The sequence below is a fragment of the Perissodus microlepis genome, chromosome 23, assembly GCF_051167445.1.
Source record: "Perissodus microlepis isolate ML-2025 ecotype Zambia chromosome 23, ASM5116744v1, whole genome shotgun sequence".
Classification (NCBI taxonomy): domain Eukaryota; kingdom Metazoa; phylum Chordata; class Actinopteri; order Cichliformes; family Cichlidae; genus Perissodus; species Perissodus microlepis.
In genome coordinates, this window is record NC_140482.1 from 42,433,549 (window position 1) to 42,451,658 (window position 18,110).

The 18,110-nt window shown below is 48.0% G+C and overlaps 1 protein-coding gene across 9 annotated transcripts in view; it reads right to left on the minus strand.

Moving 5' to 3' along the window:
• Window positions 1–18,110, minus strand: part of obscna (obscurin, cytoskeletal calmodulin and titin-interacting RhoGEF a) — a 40,883-nt gene that overhangs the window by 20,126 nt on the left and 2,647 nt on the right. For 6 of the 9 annotated variants that reach the window (XM_084922644.1, XM_084922642.1, XM_084922639.1 and 3 more), the window contains exons 2-38: window positions 17,181–17,269; window positions 16,811–17,077; window positions 15,894–16,055; window positions 15,641–15,745; window positions 15,254–15,520; window positions 14,901–15,170; window positions 14,537–14,803; window positions 14,192–14,455; window positions 13,838–14,104; window positions 13,240–13,509; window positions 12,856–13,122; window positions 12,403–12,669; window positions 11,911–12,183; window positions 11,565–11,828; window positions 11,180–11,446; window positions 10,616–10,882; window positions 10,260–10,529; window positions 9,808–10,074; window positions 9,174–9,449; window positions 8,742–9,008; window positions 8,630–8,656; window positions 7,842–8,108; window positions 7,341–7,607; window positions 6,711–6,977; window positions 6,284–6,550; window positions 5,916–6,182; window positions 5,528–5,794; window positions 3,912–4,181; window positions 3,467–3,745; window positions 3,103–3,360; window positions 2,742–3,008; window positions 2,348–2,614; window positions 1,962–2,228; window positions 1,477–1,743; window positions 1,060–1,326; window positions 561–827; window positions 153–419 (exon numbers count right to left, since the gene is read on the minus strand). In XM_084922644.1, the coding sequence (XP_084778770.1) occupies window positions 153–419; window positions 561–827; window positions 1,060–1,326; window positions 1,477–1,743; window positions 1,962–2,228; window positions 2,348–2,614; window positions 2,742–3,008; window positions 3,103–3,360; window positions 3,467–3,745; window positions 3,912–4,181; window positions 5,528–5,794; window positions 5,916–6,182; window positions 6,284–6,550; window positions 6,711–6,977; window positions 7,341–7,607; window positions 7,842–8,108; window positions 8,630–8,656; window positions 8,742–9,008; window positions 9,174–9,449; window positions 9,808–10,074; window positions 10,260–10,529; window positions 10,616–10,882; window positions 11,180–11,446; window positions 11,565–11,828; window positions 11,911–12,183; window positions 12,403–12,669; window positions 12,856–13,122; window positions 13,240–13,509; window positions 13,838–14,104; window positions 14,192–14,455; window positions 14,537–14,803; window positions 14,901–15,170; window positions 15,254–15,520; window positions 15,641–15,745; window positions 15,894–16,055; window positions 16,811–17,077; window positions 17,181–17,269 (9,218 nt within the window). Of the gene's footprint in view, window positions 1–152; window positions 420–560; window positions 828–1,059; window positions 1,327–1,476; window positions 1,744–1,961; window positions 2,229–2,347; window positions 2,615–2,741; window positions 3,009–3,102; window positions 3,361–3,466; window positions 3,746–3,911; window positions 4,182–5,527; window positions 5,795–5,915; window positions 6,183–6,283; window positions 6,551–6,710; window positions 6,978–7,340; window positions 7,608–7,841; window positions 8,109–8,629; window positions 8,657–8,741; window positions 9,009–9,173; window positions 9,450–9,807; window positions 10,075–10,259; window positions 10,530–10,615; window positions 10,883–11,179; window positions 11,447–11,564; window positions 11,829–11,910; window positions 12,184–12,402; window positions 12,670–12,855; window positions 13,123–13,239; window positions 13,510–13,837; window positions 14,105–14,191; window positions 14,456–14,536; window positions 14,804–14,900; window positions 15,171–15,253; window positions 15,521–15,640; window positions 15,746–15,893; window positions 16,056–16,810; window positions 17,078–17,180; window positions 17,270–18,110 lie in introns of those variants that run through there. The other 3 variants (XM_084922641.1, XM_084922645.1, XM_084922646.1) reach the window with 3 other exon arrangements.

Sequence of the window (18,110 nt, forward strand, 5' to 3'; positions counted from 1 at the left end):
GGATAGAACAGCCCAACAAATAGTTTGATACGGGGTCAACTAAGAAATACAGAATGCTACGATTTAGCTTACATAATGCTAAAGTGCCACAAGTGTTCAGAAACTGATATTAAGACTCCATGAATGCAGCTGAAATGCACACATGCACAAACCTTTCACTGTTACAGTTGCGCTGGTCTCTGCTTTGCCTGCTTGGCACGTGTAGCTGCCGCTGTCTTCCACTTTGAGTTCCTTAATCAGCAGCTGCACGAAGCAGCCCTCCTGCTTCATTTCATACTTTGCATTCGGTCTCACCAGTAGCCCGTTCTTCTTCCACTGCACCATAACTCCAGGTTTACACAGTTCACAGGAAAGGGAAGCCATGCGTCCTTCTTCAACTTCCATGCTATGTAAACCTCGCTTGAAGAATGGAGGGAGCTCTGAGGTGAGGAAGGAAGGTAACGCTATGTTTTTAATATCTAGCTCATAGTGAACAATGGACTATGTACAAGAAGATGTAATAGTTTGTTTTACTGTGTAAATGTCTGCTGTGGATGAGTTTAAAACCACGGTGTACAAACCCTTTACTGTCACAGTCCCACTGGTTTCTGCACCTCCAGCTTTACAGGTGTAGCTGCCGCCGTCCTCAGGTTTAAGATCTCTGATGTGGAGCTGGAGCAGGCAGCCGTCCTGCTTCATCTCATACTTCCTGTTGGCTCTTAATGGTGTGTTGTTTTTCTTCCACTGCACTGACACCCCAGGTTTAGACACTTCACAGTGCAGGGCTGCTGTGCTTTCCTCCTCGGCTTCTATATTTTGTAATTCTCTCTTGAAGAAAGGAGGCAGCTCTGGTAAAATAGGCAAGGAATTTAAAATATATATAAGGAACCACGCTAATACATCACTAACTATATTTTCTCTTTAAACTACAAATATTTCAAGTGTGAGTTTATTAAAAAAACTAAACTAAAAGATTATGAATAACAAATAATAGGACAGGATAGAATAACAGAAGGCAGCACTAATATCAGAGCTTTACCAAATGATTGGGAAAAGTCAGGCTTTTCTTGCTGCACACACCTTTCACTGTCAGAGCTGCAGCTGTCTCTGCAGCTCCTGCTCGACACGAGTAGCTGCCGCTGTCCTCAGGTTTGAGCTCTTTGATGTGGAGCTGGAGGAGGCAGCCATCCTGCTTCATCTCATACTTCCTGCTGGCTCTCAGTGGCAGCTTGTTCTTCTGCCACTGCACTGATAATCCAGGTTTAGACACTTCACAGTGCAGGAAGGCGGTGCCTCCTTCCTCGGCAGCCACGTCTTTCAAATCTTGTTTGAAAACAGGTGGGCGCTCTGGAGAAAAAGCCATCATACATACAGGATACATACAATACTTCAGGCATAAACAAAAGTCGTATAAAATATCTTTTCAACAGCTAATGTAAGATAGCAACATACAGAATGAAACGTGTGTGTTTGTACAGTGGATTCTGTTTTGCATACCTGTCACGGACACTTTTGCAGTAGTTTCAACCGCCCCTGCTTGACACGTGTAGCTGCCGCTGTCCTCGGGTTTGAGCTCTTTTACATGAAGCTGGAGGAGGCAGCCGTCCTGCTTCATCTCATACTTCCTGCTGGCTCTCAGAGGCAGCTTGTTCTTCCTCCACTGCACTGATATCCCAGGCTTGGACAGCTCACAGCACAGTGATGCTGTACCTCCTTCCTCTGCATCTATGTTTTGTAATTCTTTTCTGAAAAAAGGTTGAAGCTCTGGCAAAAATAAAAGGTTTAGGGATTATCATTAAAAGAAAAATTAAGGTAAGGGCAAATAAGTTATAGAAAGTACATGTGATGTAAAAAGATGACTAAAGTTTGCTCCACTTGTTTTTAACAAGTATAGATGATCAAAAGTAATTTTAAAGTAGTTCCCAGTGATCAAGGGCTTGTGAACACTAACATTTACCATGTAACTGGCCATAATCACAGACCTTTCACTGTTACAGCTGCAGTGGTCTCTGCACGTCCTGCTTGACACGTGTAGCTGCCGCTGTCCTCGGGTTTGAGCTCTTTTACATGAAGCTGGAGGAGGCAGCCGTCCTGCTGCATCTCATACTTCCTGCTGGCTCTCAGAGGCAGCTTGTTCTTCCTCCACTGCACTGATATCCCAGGCTTGGACAGCTCACAGCACAGCGATGCCGTACTTCCCTCCTCTGCCTTCATATTCTGCAGCTCTTTTTGGAAAAATGGTGCAAGCTCTGCAAAAAAGAAGATGGATTGAAAGTAATGAACGAAAATGTAGAAATGCAGAAATGATTTTCTACTCAGATATTAACGATGCTGTAAAACAAACCGAGCAAATCAGCCATTCACACACCTTCCACTGACACATTTGCGCTGGTTTCTGCACTTCCTGCTTGGCATATGTAGCTGCCACTGTCTTCAGGCTTGAGCTCTTTGATGTGAAGCTGTAAGCTGCAGCCCTCTTGCCTGATCTCATACTTTCTACTGGCTCTCAGAGGCAGTCTGTTCTTCTTCCACAGCACTGACACGCCAGGTCTGGACAACTCGCAGTACAAGGAGGCTGTACCTCCCTCGTCAGCCTCCACACTTCTTAATTCTTTCTTGAAGAATGGAGGAAGTTCTGGAAAATGTGTTAAAAGGGAGAAGAAAGTCATGCGTCCTTTTGAAAGGTTTTCAGTGATGTCACACCATCACCACGCAGTACTTTATGTTTCTGCAACTGGAAGGATGCTAACACAGTAACACACCTTTCACAGACACAGTTGCACTGGTCTCTGCACCCCCTGCTTGGCACGAGTAGCTGCCACTGTCTTCAAGTTTGAGCTCCTTGATGTGAAGCTGCAGGAAGCAACCGTCCTGTCGCATCTCATACTTCCTGCTCGCTCTCAGGGGCAAGCTGTTTTTCTTCCACTGAACTGGTACTCCAAGTTTGGACAGCTCGCAGTACAGGGTGGCTGAAGCTCCTTCTTCAGCTTCCACACTCTGAAGCTCCTCCTGGAAGAACGGAGGAAGCTCTGGGGGAAAAGGACAGAAATGGGAGTAGTATAAGAAGAACGCTTCACTGTACGTGCTGATCATAAGATTGTTTAGCTCATTGCCCTGAAGTACCAGTGACGGCGAGTTTGGCAGTGCTCTGCATATCTCCTGTATCACAAGAGTATACACCAGTATCCAGGGGGTCGACGTCACGGATGAGCAGCAGGTTGACTTTTCCGTCCTTGCGCATCTCGTATTTATCACCATTTCGAAGAGGAATGTGGTTGCGTTTCCAGGTAACCAAGGTGGTGAGGTCAGAGGTGGTGCACCTCAAAGTAGCCGTCTCGCCCTCCATGACCACTGTGTCTTTGGGCTTCTCCTCCAGTAAAACTAGAATTTGATATAAATCCCAGTGATCATCAGGGGGTACATAACTTTGAAGCATTTTATTAGTTTTTACTTAAATACACCCTCTCTACTGTATTCTTATGCTCACCTTTAGGCTTAGGAACAACCAGCAGGCGTGCAGAGGTCCTCTCCTCCCCGACCACAAAAGCAACCGTGCCCGTCTCCTCAGGCGTTGTCATGGTGAGGACCAGTCGGTGCTGGCGGCCGCGACACGTCATCTGATTCATCTCGTTCTTCTGCAGAGGGCTGTTCCCAAGCCACCAGACGCCCTCGCTCACGTCTGCGTGGCTCAGCTCGCACACAAACACCGCGTCCTCTCCCGCTGTCACCGTTTTGTCTTGAAGCTCTGTAACGATCCGAACGCGCTCTGTGGAGGAAGCAGCAGCTAGATACAGCTTTTTCTTTTAGAAAAGGGAATTTGATACGTTTACATTAACTCAACTCAGAAGGGTCAGCTCTGGATTTCGTGTCATGTAAATAAATTAGCCCAATATTTCAACAAATAATGACATTAGACTGCCATATACACCCACCCCTGACAATCAACTTGGCAGTGGTCTTTTTGCCCCTGGTGATACAGCTGAACTCCCCAGCATCCTCCAGATGCAATTTCTTGATCTGCAGAGTGTGACTGGGGCCTTTCTTTGTCACGATACAGCGTTCTCCTTCTTCCACCACAGTGTTGCCCTTCTTCCACGTTACGGGCACATTAGGACTGGAGACTTCACAGGAGAACAGCACAGACTTCCCCTCCACCACAGTTTGGCTCTCAAGTTCCTTTTCAAAGAACACCGATGCTGCCGCTGCGTGAAGAAAGAAAAGAGATATTCAGATTACTTTTTTACAAAGAGGCGATGATCACAGTGTGGTGGGCGTGGCTTGCGGTGCCATGCAGGTAAGGCGGACGCACCTGCACGGCATCCACAAAAAAGTGTGTGTCGTGAACGGCAACCTTGAGTTGTAATAAAGAGATGCTTGAAAGCATGAACGTGCACCGGGTCTGCTGTGGGTTTGTTACAGTGGTGCCGAAACCCAGGAAGGGGACACAGCAGACCCGCGACTGGGCCAGCCGGGGAAGGAGCTGACCCGGATGGCGGCTGAGATGGTGGCCACACAGCAGGAAGAACTGGAGGACCTGGTTAAGCGCCGCATGCAGAGGATTGCGAGTCTGGCAGCTCAGATCCAGTCCTGGCCGACATCGTCGCCACCCCCACCGTCATCCCTCAAATGCATGGGAGTGGCCGACGTCCGAAATGTTCTGGTGCCCGTGCCGGCCCCCAAGTTGCAACCAGCCAGGACGCAGCCTGCCGCCGCACCCATCCCCACTCCTCAGGTGGGAACGGCTTGTACTCGGCCGAGGCGCCTTTTCCTGCTCCCTGGAGGAGGGCCACGAAACAACCACTGGGTCCACCAACAGCTCACCCACCTGCTCAGCCCGAGCCGGAGGTCAGCACACGGAGAGCACGGGGGGAACCTGCCAAGCCGTCGCTGGAGGAGGAGGCGGAGCGCGAGGGTCCATGCCTGACGGGTGAAAGGGAGGAGAAAGAGGAGGAGCTGCAAGGGGGTTCGCGCCTGCCGGTGGTCGGGGAGGCGCATGAAGGTCTGACAGAGGCGCAGCTCTCACCGGGGTGGTAAGCGGTTCAGGAAAGGGATAAATTAATGGGTTCATATGAATTGTGGGATTGTGGTTCCACAAAACTCCAGCGTGTTTAATGCACAGTTATACAGCGCAGGTCGGGCCTGAGTTCAGTCTTGGCAGGGGATCAGTCCGACAGGGCCTCCACTCCTGGCCGCCGCCAGGCACACAAAGCACCCGACCCCTACGGTGCCTCCTGCGGGTGGTGGGCCTGCAGGAGGATGGGCCCGTGTCCCCTTTTTGGGCTGTGCCCGGCCGGGCCCCATGGACTAAAGCCTAGCCACCAGACGCTCTGCCTCGGGCTTGGCTCCAGAGCGGGGCCCCGGTAACCCGGGCAGGGTGAACTGTTTGATGGCCTTCTCATAGGGGTCTTCTGAATCGCTCTTTGTCTCGTCCCTCACCCAGGGCCAATTTGCTATGGAAGACCCTACCAGGGGTCAAAAGCCCCCAGACAACATAGCCCCTGGGTCCAGGGTAGCAATTCGCAATAAAATGCAATAAAGAAAATTTTACCTCTCACGTTGACTTCAGCTGTGGTCTTCTGCTCCCCGAAGGCGCAGCTGTACTCGCCAACATCCTCTGGCTGGATGTTTCTGATGGTCATCTCAGCTATCCTCCCCTTCAGCGTCATCTGATACCTTCCTCCATGATAAAGCTGGTCCTCCCCCTTCCACCACTGCACGGGCACCCCGGCCCTGGATAGTTCACAGCGCAGGGACACGTTGCCTCCTTCAGGGGCCTCCTGGTTCTTCAGACCCATTTTGAACGTGAGCGGGATAGCTGTGGATGTGGAGTAGAAAATCGAATTTGAAGTCTAACGATCAGGAAAGAACACATTTCATTTGGTAAACGTAGGCTTATGAGTGAACCAGACACTTTCACATCCACACTCTTGGCTTACGTGTGATTGTGACATTGGCTGTAGTCTTGACATCTCCATAGAAACAGCTGTAGAGGCCGCTGTCCTCCAGTTGTGCGTTTTTGATCGTCAGCTCCATGACGCTGTTTCGATTTTTAATCTGGTACTTGAAATTATTCCTCAGCAGCTCTTCTCCTTTCCGCCACTCCACAGCAAGGCCAGGCTTGGACAGCTCGCAGCTCAGGGTCAGGCTGTTCTCCTCCTCCACCTGCTGGTTCCTTAGCTTAGTCTTGAATGTGACCGGCGGCGCTGCAAGAAGCACCAAAGAGGAGTTATGGAGTTATTTGACTTTATTTTATAAAAGTTCATTCTCTCAGATTCAGTGTTTCTAGTGTGGGAGCTGGGTTTACCTTTAACTGTGAGCTCAGCAGTGGATTGGCTGTCTGTAGTCTTGCAGGTGTATTTGCCAGCATCGCTCTCCTCCACGTTGTTGATGATCAGCTTGGTGACGCGTCCCTCCTGTTTCATCTCGTATTTGTATCCAGGCTTCAGGATCACTCTGCCTTTCCTCCAGTCCACCGGAGCTCCGGGTTTGGAGAGCTCACAGCAGAAAACTCCACCGTCCCCCTCCCTCACCTCCAAATTCTCAACCTCCTTTGTAAATGTAACAGGAAGTGCTACAGAAAAGAATACAAAGTGAGTGAAATCTGAAATTACGAATCATTTTCTAAATCTGCCGTGGTTAGTAGGAAGTGCTGGGTGTTTCTCCTGTGGTCATCCCCAGCTGGACAGTTTATATCTCTACCCCAGCTGTAGTGAAGCTGTAGTGAAGCTTACCTCTTACTTTGATGTCAGCTGATGTCACAACAGTCCCAACAGAGCAGCTGTACTCGCCAGAGTCTGCCAGAGTTACATTTCTGATTAACATCTCCGCCACTCGGCCTTCTTGCTTTATTTGTATTTTTTCTCCCTCTTTCACCAGTTGAGCGTCTTTCCTCCACTCCACGGGGACTCCAGCTTTGGAAAGCTCACAGCGTAAGGTCACGCAGCCCTCCTCCACAGCTTCCTGGTTCTTCAGTTTCTGCTTAAAGGTCACTGGTATAGCTAAGGAGTGATAGCCAGACACATTACAAAAACACAAGATTTGTAGATTGTTAAAGCTTAATTGTAAATGGACCTCAAAGCGCTTTACACATCCAGTCATCCTTCACACACACATTCACACACTGGTGATGGCAGCTACATTGTAGCCACAGCCACCCTGGGGCGCACTGACAGAGGCGAGGCTGCCGGACACTGGCGCCACCGGGCCCTCTGACCACCACCAGCAGGCAACGGGTGAAGCGTCTTGCCCAAGGACACAACGACCGAGTCGGGGCTCGAACCGGCAACCTTCCGATTACAAGACGAACTGCCAACTCTTGAGCCACGATCGCCCCGTACGTGATGTTGCTGAACGCATCTCACCAGTAACAATTGTTGTTGCCGTGGATTTTATGTCATCACAAATGCAGCTGTAGGTGCCGCTGTCCTCGGGGAGGCTTTTCCTGATGTGGAGCTCGTGGATGCAGCCGCTCTGCTTGATCTGGTATTTGTCTCCGTTTGAAAGGACAGTGCCTCCCTTTGTCCACTGCACGGGGACCCCAGGCTGGGACAGCTCACAGCACAGTGTAACAACACCGCCCTCCTGCACCTGAATATTCTTCAAGTCTTGAAGAAATTTGATGGGCCGCTCTAGAAAAGAGCAGAGGAGACATCCTGAAATGTACGTCAGCTTTATGCTTCTGTAGCTCTGACAGACACTGAGATGAAGTCAATGACATATAAAATAGATTTAAACAAAGATATATGTATATACTGCATCATTTTTGAGTCACCATATTTCTGTTCGTCATCTTCATCTTTAAATGTTGCTTTATGACATTCAGGATGCTGAAAAACTGCTACCGTGAAAGCAGCAGCGCTCACCATTCACTCTGATCTCAGCTGTCGTCCTCTGTTCTCCACATATACAAGTATAATCTCCACTGTCCTCCACACAGAGGTCTGCGACCTTCATCTCCACCTGCAGGTCCTTTTTCCTCATCTGGTACTTGTCTCCATTCTTCAGCAGCTCTCCTCCTCTCCTCCACTCCACCGCGGACGCAGGTTTGGTGAGCTCACAGCGCAGAACCACACTGCTGCCCTCCGTCACCTCCTGATTGGCTAGCAGTATCTTGAAACTAGGCGGTAACTCTAACGAAAACCAAGAGCCACAGAGAACATCACGTGTCGCGCACTAAAGGGATGTGATTTTAAAATACATAAACAATTATTACAGATAAAATTAAAGGTCACACTGAAATCCATAAAGCATAGGAGGGTTGTTTATGGTACAACTTCAGCAATGAGTGGAAAACACGACTACAGATGGAGAAATCCACTATCCAGTATCCACTCTGCTACAAAGCTACTACAGAGGAAACGCGGGTATTCAATATGCGCTATAATGGATTAAACTCTAATCCATTATATTCCAGGCTGTGAGTTTGTCTCATGATGCCTGCATGAGACAAATGATGGACTGCTGCTCATAATAAGATTCAGGAAGCTTTGGCTTCGACGCTTAAATGATGCAGGACTTTAAAAGAAATCCTTTACAGGAGAGGACACACTGTCACTGTGACACAAACTGGGTGACGACATATGGAAACATGAGTGGGTTCACACAGTGATGACGGGTCTACTTAGTTCATTTTGACTATTTTGTGGCTGACCTCTTTGACGTCTGCGCTTGGGTGACTCTGTTAAATAATGACATAAAAATTCAAAAAGAAGGAAGAAGAGTGCTTCATGAAATCACAATCAGATGTTGGGGGTGCGTCTCACCTACGACTGTGAGCTCAGCAGTCGATTGGCTGTCTTTAGTCTTGCAGGTGTATTTGCCGGCATCGCTCTCCTCCACGTGGTTGATGAGCAGTTTAGTGACGCGTCCGTCCTGTTTCATCTCGTATTTCTCTCCAGGTTTCAGAAGGACTCTGCCTTTCCTCCAGCTGACTGCAGCTCCAGGTTTGGAGAGCTCACAGCAGAAAACGCCGCTGTCCCCTTCCTTTACCACCAGGCTCCGGATCTCCCGTTTAAATGTTACAGGAAGTGCTGTTGGAAAATGGATCTTTTTTGGTGATTGAATGGATTTGTGCTGTTTACACCTACCCACTGTCTTTATTTCTTATTCAGTCTTTATTTCTGCTTTTTCATGTAGCACAGAGGTTATATAGCCAGGACCGATGCAGTTAAAGTCACAAACTGATTTAAACTTACGTTTCACTTTGACTTCAGCAGTGGTTTTCTCATCTCCTGTGATGCAGCTGTATTTCCCTGCGTCTTCCGGTTGGATGTTTAAAACGGTCAGTTTAGCCGTCTTTCCTTCGAGCTGTGTGCGATACTTTCCCCGAGATCCCTCCTCAGAGAGCAGCTGACCCTGCTTCTGCCACTGAATCGGGACTCCCTTCTTTGACAGCTCACACTGCAACGTCACGCTGTTCCCTTCTTCGGCCACCTGACTCTTCAGGCTCACCTTAAATGTCGCAGGGATCGCTGTCAAAGCAGGCGCATATATTTTTATATGTGTGAAGTAAAACTAAGGCAAGAACGAGACAAATATGATTTACAGGTCAAAGTTCAGTGAAAAGACATTTCTCACAGGTCTCTGTGCAGTACTTTGAAAAGCAACGTTTACCGTTACTGCTTCCACAGAGATAAAGAAGGTAAGTAGCAGCCAGGTGATGTGCTTAACGAACTGATCCTCAGGACGTGTGACCGACAGAAGCAGAAACGATGGAAGTTTGCTAGTGTGAGCATTCGGGTCTGTGACACCTGAGCAAAGCTCGGACTGTACAGGCCTCATTTAGCAGGGCTAAGTAATAACGAGATGTGGCACAGAGAGTAAACTCACCAATAACTTTAACCGTAGACTTTGTCCTCTGCTCTCTGCACACACATGTGTAGACACCGCTGTCGTCTGGTACGGCATCTCTGATGCTCAGCTCCAGGACCGAGCCCCTCTGTTTTATCTGGTGCTTGTCTCCGTGCTCAAGCAGATCTCCTCCGAGCCTCCATTCCCCTGGGACACCAGGTTTAGAGATCTCACAACACAGCGTGATGTTGTGTCCTTCCTCGACTTGTACATTTTTTAGCTTTTGTTTGAAGACGATGGGAAGAGCTAAAAGGCAAAGTAAGTGGACGAGATAAGTGAAGTCCCTGAAAACAAACATGCAGCACATCCTTCTTTCACGGGTCTGCTCTGAAACTCACTGAGGTAATTAATTAAAGCCGTAATGTGTGGGTTTCAAATGTGTGACTGCCTGTACCTGCCAGATACACAGAAAACACTAGAACATAAGTTACCATTAACAGTCAGAGTGGCGGTGGTCTCCACGTTTCCACAGATGCACGTGTAGATGCTGCTGTCCTCGGGGGTCGCATCAAAGATCCTCAGTTCGACGAGCATGTCTCTCTGTCGTATGTGATATTTCTCTCCATTTCTAATCAGTTCATCCCCGCCTTTCCTCCACTCCACCGACGGACCGGGTTTGGAGAGCTCACAGCGTAACGTGGCAGTGTTGCCCTCCTCTATCAACACGTTCCTCAGCTTCTGCTTGAAGGTGACTGGGAGAGCTGAGAAACCCATTAAGACCAGATAAATAATCACAGATGGCCTCATAATTATTCCTTTATCAGCTCGTTGGTAAATAAACTCCTACCTGTAATCTTGACAGTGGCAGATGTCATCTGATCAGCACACACACAGCTGTAGACCCCACCGTCCTCGGGCACAGGTTTCCATATGAGGAGCTCCAGTGTGGTCTCCCGTTTCCTTATCTGGTACTTCACACTGTTCTTCAGCACCTCATCCTCTTTCCTCCACTCTACCGGGATCCCAGGTTTGGAAATTTCACAGCGCAGTATGACGCTGCTGCCCTCTTCTGCTTGCATATTCTTGAGTTGTTGCATGAATGTGATGGGAACAGCTGGAAAATAAGGAGTGACATCATAGATATAGACAAAGAGGATAAAAGCTTTGTGTGATAGTTTATTGCATTAGCAGCTGTACCTGTGTGTGGCTAACTGCCATATATCAGTGCACAGTAAGTTATTGCATGTTGCATGCGTCTGTATTTCTCCAGGTGAGCTGGATAAAACTGCACTGCTCCTTTTATACGTGCATGAGCTCGCAATGGCTGTGAAACATGTTGTAAATGCTAAAAAAGAAGAAGTTTTTGGTAAAGCTGTGTCAGGTGAGTTTGTAGTGTGATGAAGAGCTTTACCGTGTACTTTGAGACTTGCTGTAGTGTGGTGGTCTCTGCACTGGCATGTGTACTGTCCAGCGTCCTCGGGTTTCAGGGCTTTGATGGTCAGAGAGTTGATCGTCTTCCTCTGTTTCATCACGTACTTGTCTCCTGGCCTGATGCTCTCAAAACCTTTCTTCCAGTGGACGTGGACCCCAGGCAGAGAGTACTCACAGGTCAGGGTGACAGCTTCTCCTTCTTTGGCCTGCACATGCTTCAAATGGTGGATGAACTCTGCTGGGATGGCTAGGAGTGACAATGAAGAAATCTTTACTTATTATAATTTCTCCTATGTAATCATATACAATCTACCAGAAATGTTCGACCCTCAGCAAGCACATGACAAATAAATCCCTATTGGTACCTTTGACAGCGACCGCGGCCCTGGTTGTAACAGAGCCAGCACTGCACTCGTACACTCCTGCATCTGTTTTGCAAACTTCTCGAATGGTCAGCCGAGCTTCGCACCCCAAACGACTGGTAAAGTATCTTGAGGAGTTCCACATGAGACAGCCATCTTTGTACCACAGGATGTGACACGGCTTGGAGGTCACACAGGACAAAATCAAACCACCTCCTTCGATGGCCTCGCAGTCCTCAAGTGACTTACAAATGGTGGGACGCCTTTCTGGTGTCATGAACAGATGAAGCACAGCACATGTAAGATGTGACAAAAAATACACGTTAAAACCCGAAGATCTCAGCTTTACCTCGAACCAACAGCGAGGCGTACGATCTTTTGTCCCCTGCTGCGAAGGAAATCGTGCCGGTGTCTTTACGGGCCAGCTGTTTAAACGTAAGGGTGTGGAAGCCTCCTGAAAGCACCTGGATCTCATTGAGCTCGTTGGTGTAAAGCAAAGTCTCATCCAAATACCACTTGGCCCCAGCGTAGTCACTGGGAGAGATTCGACACCTGAACGTGACCGTGTCCCCCTCCAGACACTCAACGTCTTCCAGTTCATCCAGAATCACCACCTTCTGACCTGCGAGACGGAAAAGACAAAACTCTTACAAGCTTACAGCGTACGTGACCCGATCAGCACCATTAGATTTTTACCAAACATTTTACTCAGGAATGATAAACGTTGCATTGCAGCACTCATCATATTGGCATTTCTCCCGGTGTGTTGGTTCCTTTGTTTTACAGTATTTTCCATCACTGCCTGATACGGCCCAGTTTAATTTAAATGATCCACGCTCACCTTGCACAGTCAGCTGTGCCCGGCTTTGCATGGTGCCAACGTCACATATATAAATATCTGAGTCCGATTTCTCCAGTGAGGTGATGGCGAGCGACAGCACCACGCCCTTCTGCCTGATGACATACTTCCTTCCAGGCCGCAGCTCAATGAAGCCCTTCAGCCAGGTCACACGCTTGGCTGGCTGCCTCGTCTCGCACTCGAGTGTCACCTTTCCTCTTTCTTCTGCTCGAGTGTCTTTCAGCTCCCTGGCAAATGTGTGCTGTAACTCTGAAATGAAAAGGCAGCTTAGTAAAGCCGATCCAGCCATAAAAAACCCAAAGACGTATAAGCGTGGAGATAATATCGATCCTTTCAATCTGCGCCTCCGTGCTGCAACCTGTGTTTTACCGCTACCTGTAAATGGTTGCTACCTTTATAAAACCAAGAATGAATGAAAAGTCAAATCGAAGCTACCTCTGATCTCAAGCTTGGCACGGGAGGCCACGCCTTCGGCCTCACAGCAGTACTCTCCGGAGTCTCGGATAGTGGTGCTTTTGATCACCAACCGTGCCAGATGTTTCTCCACGCTCATCTCATACTTGGGGCTCTCCTTGATCAGACGCCCGTTTTTCAGCCAACGGATGGTGACTTCTGGTTTGGTGATTTCACAGCTCAGCTCTGCATCCTCACCGGGCACGGCCTTGACGTTCAACAAGTCCCTGAAGATGTGCACTGGCTTCTCTGTGTGAGAAAAGGCACATTGGCTCGCTCAACATCTTGAAACAATTTACAGTGTAGGATATGTATAATGTGTATAAACTCTCCAGGCGTGACCATATCTTAGGAAAGATTATGTACCTTGAACAAAAAGCATGGTCCTACAGGTTAGATCTTTAATTGTGAAGACCACATCTCCAGCGTCAGTAAGTAACGCATCTCTAACTGTCATCGTATACATGCGGCCGCTGTTGGTGAGCTGAATACGGCTGTTGGTAACCATGAGCTGGCCGTTAATGGTCCAGGAAGGTTTATCGTCAAGATCATGGGAGAGAAGACACTCAAAAGTGCAGGTGTCTCCCTCGAGGACAGCCGTCGTCTTCAAACGCTGGACAATTGTAATGTGTAAGTCTGTAAATAAATACAATCAGTGAATGACCACATATATCAGCTGAATGCTATACTAACTGTGGATGAGATCTCAGAAAGGTTTAATGCCACCAAGACTCATTAAACATGGTGCAGAATAAAGAAATAATGACCTTAAATTATTTAAATTCTTAAATGGTTTCAGAAATACAAGAGCTTTTACTGATAAACTCACATAAAACAATTTACCCTCTGGTTTGAGAGCTTATTAGAAATGGCGTTTCTTCTCCTACTACTCACCATTAGAGATGGACCGATCCGATATTACGTATCGGACATGAAAAAGTGGTATCGTGCCATCTCTACTCACCATGTACTGTGACTTTGGCTTTGGTCTGACTTGTGCCGAGATCACACGTGTACTGTCCTGCATCGTCCTTGCTCAGTGAATGGATGATCAAAGCCATGGACTTCCCAAACTGGAGCAGCTCGTGTTTGTCATCAGCTGTCAAAACTACACCGTCCTTCTTCCAAGCAGGGCTCGCCGTCTCTTTGGAAATTTCACACTGAAGACAAAGCTCCCCTTGCTCCTCTCCAACTGCATCCTCCAGAGGCCTCAGGAACACTGCTGGGCATTCTGGGACACAATACAGGTTAGTCTTTGTGTTGTTATTATTGCAATTTATGTTTCTGAGAAATTTAAGCAACTCCTTCTGTCACTGACCTTTGACCTTTAAGGTGGTTGTCTCAGTGAGAAGGCCCGCTTTGAAGGTAACCCTGCTCTCCTGTGGCCGAAGCTTTTTGATTGTGAGGCTGTGCATGGTGCCCATGTGGTGGATCTTGTTGATGGCGTTGGAATAGAGCCGGACATTATTGAGGAGCCATTCCACATTGGCCACCACGTAGTTGAGTTCACACGAGAAAGTGGCGACGCCATTCTCCTCAATTTCCACCGGTTCAAGGTGTTTGATCAACTTCAGTGTCCGCACTGCAATACAAAGGCTCAATTCATCAACGTGTCCTGAAAAGGCTTCATATTAACGTTTGCATCACACCACACTGAACCTACCTTCTACTTTAACATGTGCCGAGCTCTGTGACCCTCCAGCCAGACAGCGGTACTGTCCCGCATCCATCCCCGTCAGGCCGTGGATGGTCAGCTCTGCTCGTTTCCCCTCCCTCTTCATGCTGTACTTGTTAGAGGATTTCAGAGCTGTGCGGCCCTTAAACCAGCGCACCACCCTGGGAGACGGGGCGAACTCACAGCTCAGAGTCACAGAGCTGCTCTCTTTTGCCTCCACGTCATCCAAGTGGTGGACCACCTGAAGAGGCCGCTCTAAAAGGGAAGACAGGTTTACTTGTTCAGCAGCGTATTTCCATTATTTCATTGGAGAATACCATGTTATCAGCTTGAGGCGGTGTGGGAGATTCACCTTTAACCGTAAGCTGAGCGGTGGAACGACTCTTGCCAGCTACAAAGACCACCGGGCCTGACATGGAGCTTTCTGTGGAGGTGAAGCACAGGCTGTGGAGGGTGGCCTCCCTGTCAATGTCCACTGCCGCCCATGGCTCCACGACCTCACCGTTCAGCGTCCACTTTGGTGGCCTCCCTGATTTCAAGTTGGTCTCTACCTGGAATCGTGCAGGCTCTGGCTCCATCACCTCCACCGATTTCATCCCCCGCACTATGGTGATAGCCTGCTCTGCACGTACAGCATAATACATATTACCTCTACTGCACAGCTCCTGACATCATAGTTTGATTTCATAAGTGTGGGAACCTCACCCTCCACCAGAAGCTGGCAGGAGGTTTTATCATCCTGTGCATCACATGTATAGGTGTCTTCATCTGACGAGCAGACATCATTGATAGCAAGCTGCCTGTAGATATCTTGGCTGATTAGCTGATACTTCTTGCTGGGAAGTAGCTCCTTCCTGTTCTTGTACCACCTGACCTCAGCATTAGGCCGTGACACCTGGCACTCTAGCAGACCTCGGTGGCGATACATGGCGATTTTTACTCTCAGAGGACGCACTATTTGGACTGGAAGCTCTGAGAGTGGAAGAATAAACTCAGGTTTGTATGATCTTTATTGTTTTATAAGAGCTATTTCTTGTGTGTTTATCAGGATTTCCTTCATACCCAGTGTGAGGTGTGAATCTCGGGGCTCACCTTGTACCGTGAGGGTTGCACAGGATGAGACCCGCTCTGCCGTGAACCTGATCTCTCCTGCATGTTCTGGTCTGACTGACTTGAAGGACAGAGAATGAGTTTCACCTGAAATCACATTATTTTATTCTGCTTATTACCTTTTCCTCGGTTTCCTTATGGTTCAGGTACCAATGACTGAAGCTCATCAGTTCAAGCAACTATAAGGATAGCTCCCCCAAAATAAGGTCTACTGCTAAGATAACTGATCTTTTACCTTGGTGTCTGATCTTGATGCTGTCCCCAGGACGGATCCGGCAGTCATCTCTGTACCACCGACCATCCACATCCATCTGGCTGACCTCGCACACGAAGGTTACAGGTTGACGCTCGACTGTGTCGACATCTTCCAGCTCCTTCACAATGTGAATGTCCCTAGCTGGCAGGAAATATCCACACTATGACTCGAAGCTTAGTGAAAGTAACCAAAGAGAGCTTTTTGCCACTAAAATATTGGCTAACTGCAATCTGACATATTACTCCATATCATTATTTATTTATTGAACTAAATGGTCTGTATTTGTATAGCTTTACTAGTCCCTAAGGACCCCAAAGCGCTTTACACACCCAGTCATCCACACATCCACACACACATTCACACACTGGTGATGGCAGCTACATTGTAGCCACAGCCACCCTGGGGCGCACTGACAGAGGCGAGGCTGCCGGACACTGGTGCCACCGGGCCCTCTGACCACCACCAGTAGGCAACAGGAGAAGTGTCTTGCCCAAGGACACAACGACCGAGACTGTCAGAGCCGGGGCTCGAACCGGCAACCGTCCGATTACAAGACGAACTGCCAACTCTTGAGCCACGATCGCCTGAACGAACTAAAATGAAAGACGGTGCGCCGTGACTGTATGTTCTGCGGTTCCATAGCTTTGTTGGGTTCATAACACTGATTAACACCATCTGTCCAAGTCCAGCAGTTGTTGGACATTTCAACTACAGCATGCACTTCACTGCAGAAACTACAGCCTCTTAAAAACACGTATGACCCTCGAGTTAGTGGTTCAGGTTATTGAAGCCCCGGAGAAAGTCACTGACCTGATTTTGGGATCTAACACAGAGATGGTCTGGGCCATATAAAAACATTCAATCCTGTGAGCATGCAAGTAGTTTTGTCACATTACCTCTGACAGTGAGTCGGCCTGAGGTCTGAATGCCATTAGCTTGGAAGGAGAACAAACCGGCATCTCCCAAAGCCACCCTGTTCAGTAAGAGGGAGTGTTTCTTCCCGTGTGTGCTGATGCGACAGTTGGGTTTAGATTTGAGCTGCGTCCCATCCCTCATCCACACGCCCTCTATGTAGGCTAGGTTAAGAGATACCTCAAAGGAGCAGCTCTCACACTCTGAGACCTCTGCGTCGTCCAAGCCCTTCACCACCTGCAGACGGTTCTCTGGCAAACAAACACACACAGGCGGCGTTAGAGGCCTAAAGGCCTTTGACTCATGGTAAGAACTCTGTTGAAAAAGTACAAATGCATTTAGAAATAAACATACTTGCAGCTGCTACTATTCCTCCAGGCTTATTGTCTCCCATGTCTCTTGTTCTTGACTGGAGAAGTTTGTTTTCTATCACAGTCAGCAGGCTGCAAATACAAACGTACCCGAGGTGACCCTGAGTCATGATATGTTGTCTAACCGTGTTACAAAAAGAGAAATCAGCTTTTCCACGAACTCATTCAGCTCACAGTTCAGGGGTACAGACATTACTGATTTCTGCATAAATCTTTTGGACATCATTGCAAAAACAGATTAATTCCTTTCAGGCTAACCATCAAACCACAACGTCCAAAATGGTAACCCCATCAAACTGGATATACATGGCATCAGTGTCTCATATTGTTGATCCCTGTGATGGCGTGCCAGTCAGTAATGAAGAGCAGAGTAATCTCTGTCACCGCACTTGGCTGAGTTCATCCCCACCAATATAGACTCAGCTGTGATCAAACCTCCATAAGGCAACATGAGCTGAACTCCGAGGAAGGGAAAGCTCTGAAAAGCCAACAAGCGATCGACCGATGACCGATTGATATGATATTTGAGACCATCAAACACGCCAGCTCCTCCCAGCAGCACTCCAAGCATAGGCCAGTCTGCTCCATTACATTACCTACCAGCTAAAATGGTATTTTATGATGCGTCACACACGGCACTGTCTTTGGAACCAGTTATCTAGATTACCTGTAGAGCCCTAATATTTTATCATAAGCCTATTAAAACCTATTCTGCAAAATACACACCATAGAAATAAAAACTGAAATCCTTTCAGAGCAATACAGCAAACCAGCTTAATACAACTCTGCAATATAATTCAACTATATAATGTTCCAGTGATACTCTATTCAACAGGATTTCTTGTTGGCTATATTCAACTGCAAAAATAAAAAATATCATTTCTATACACATTTCCAAATTAAAGAAGAATAC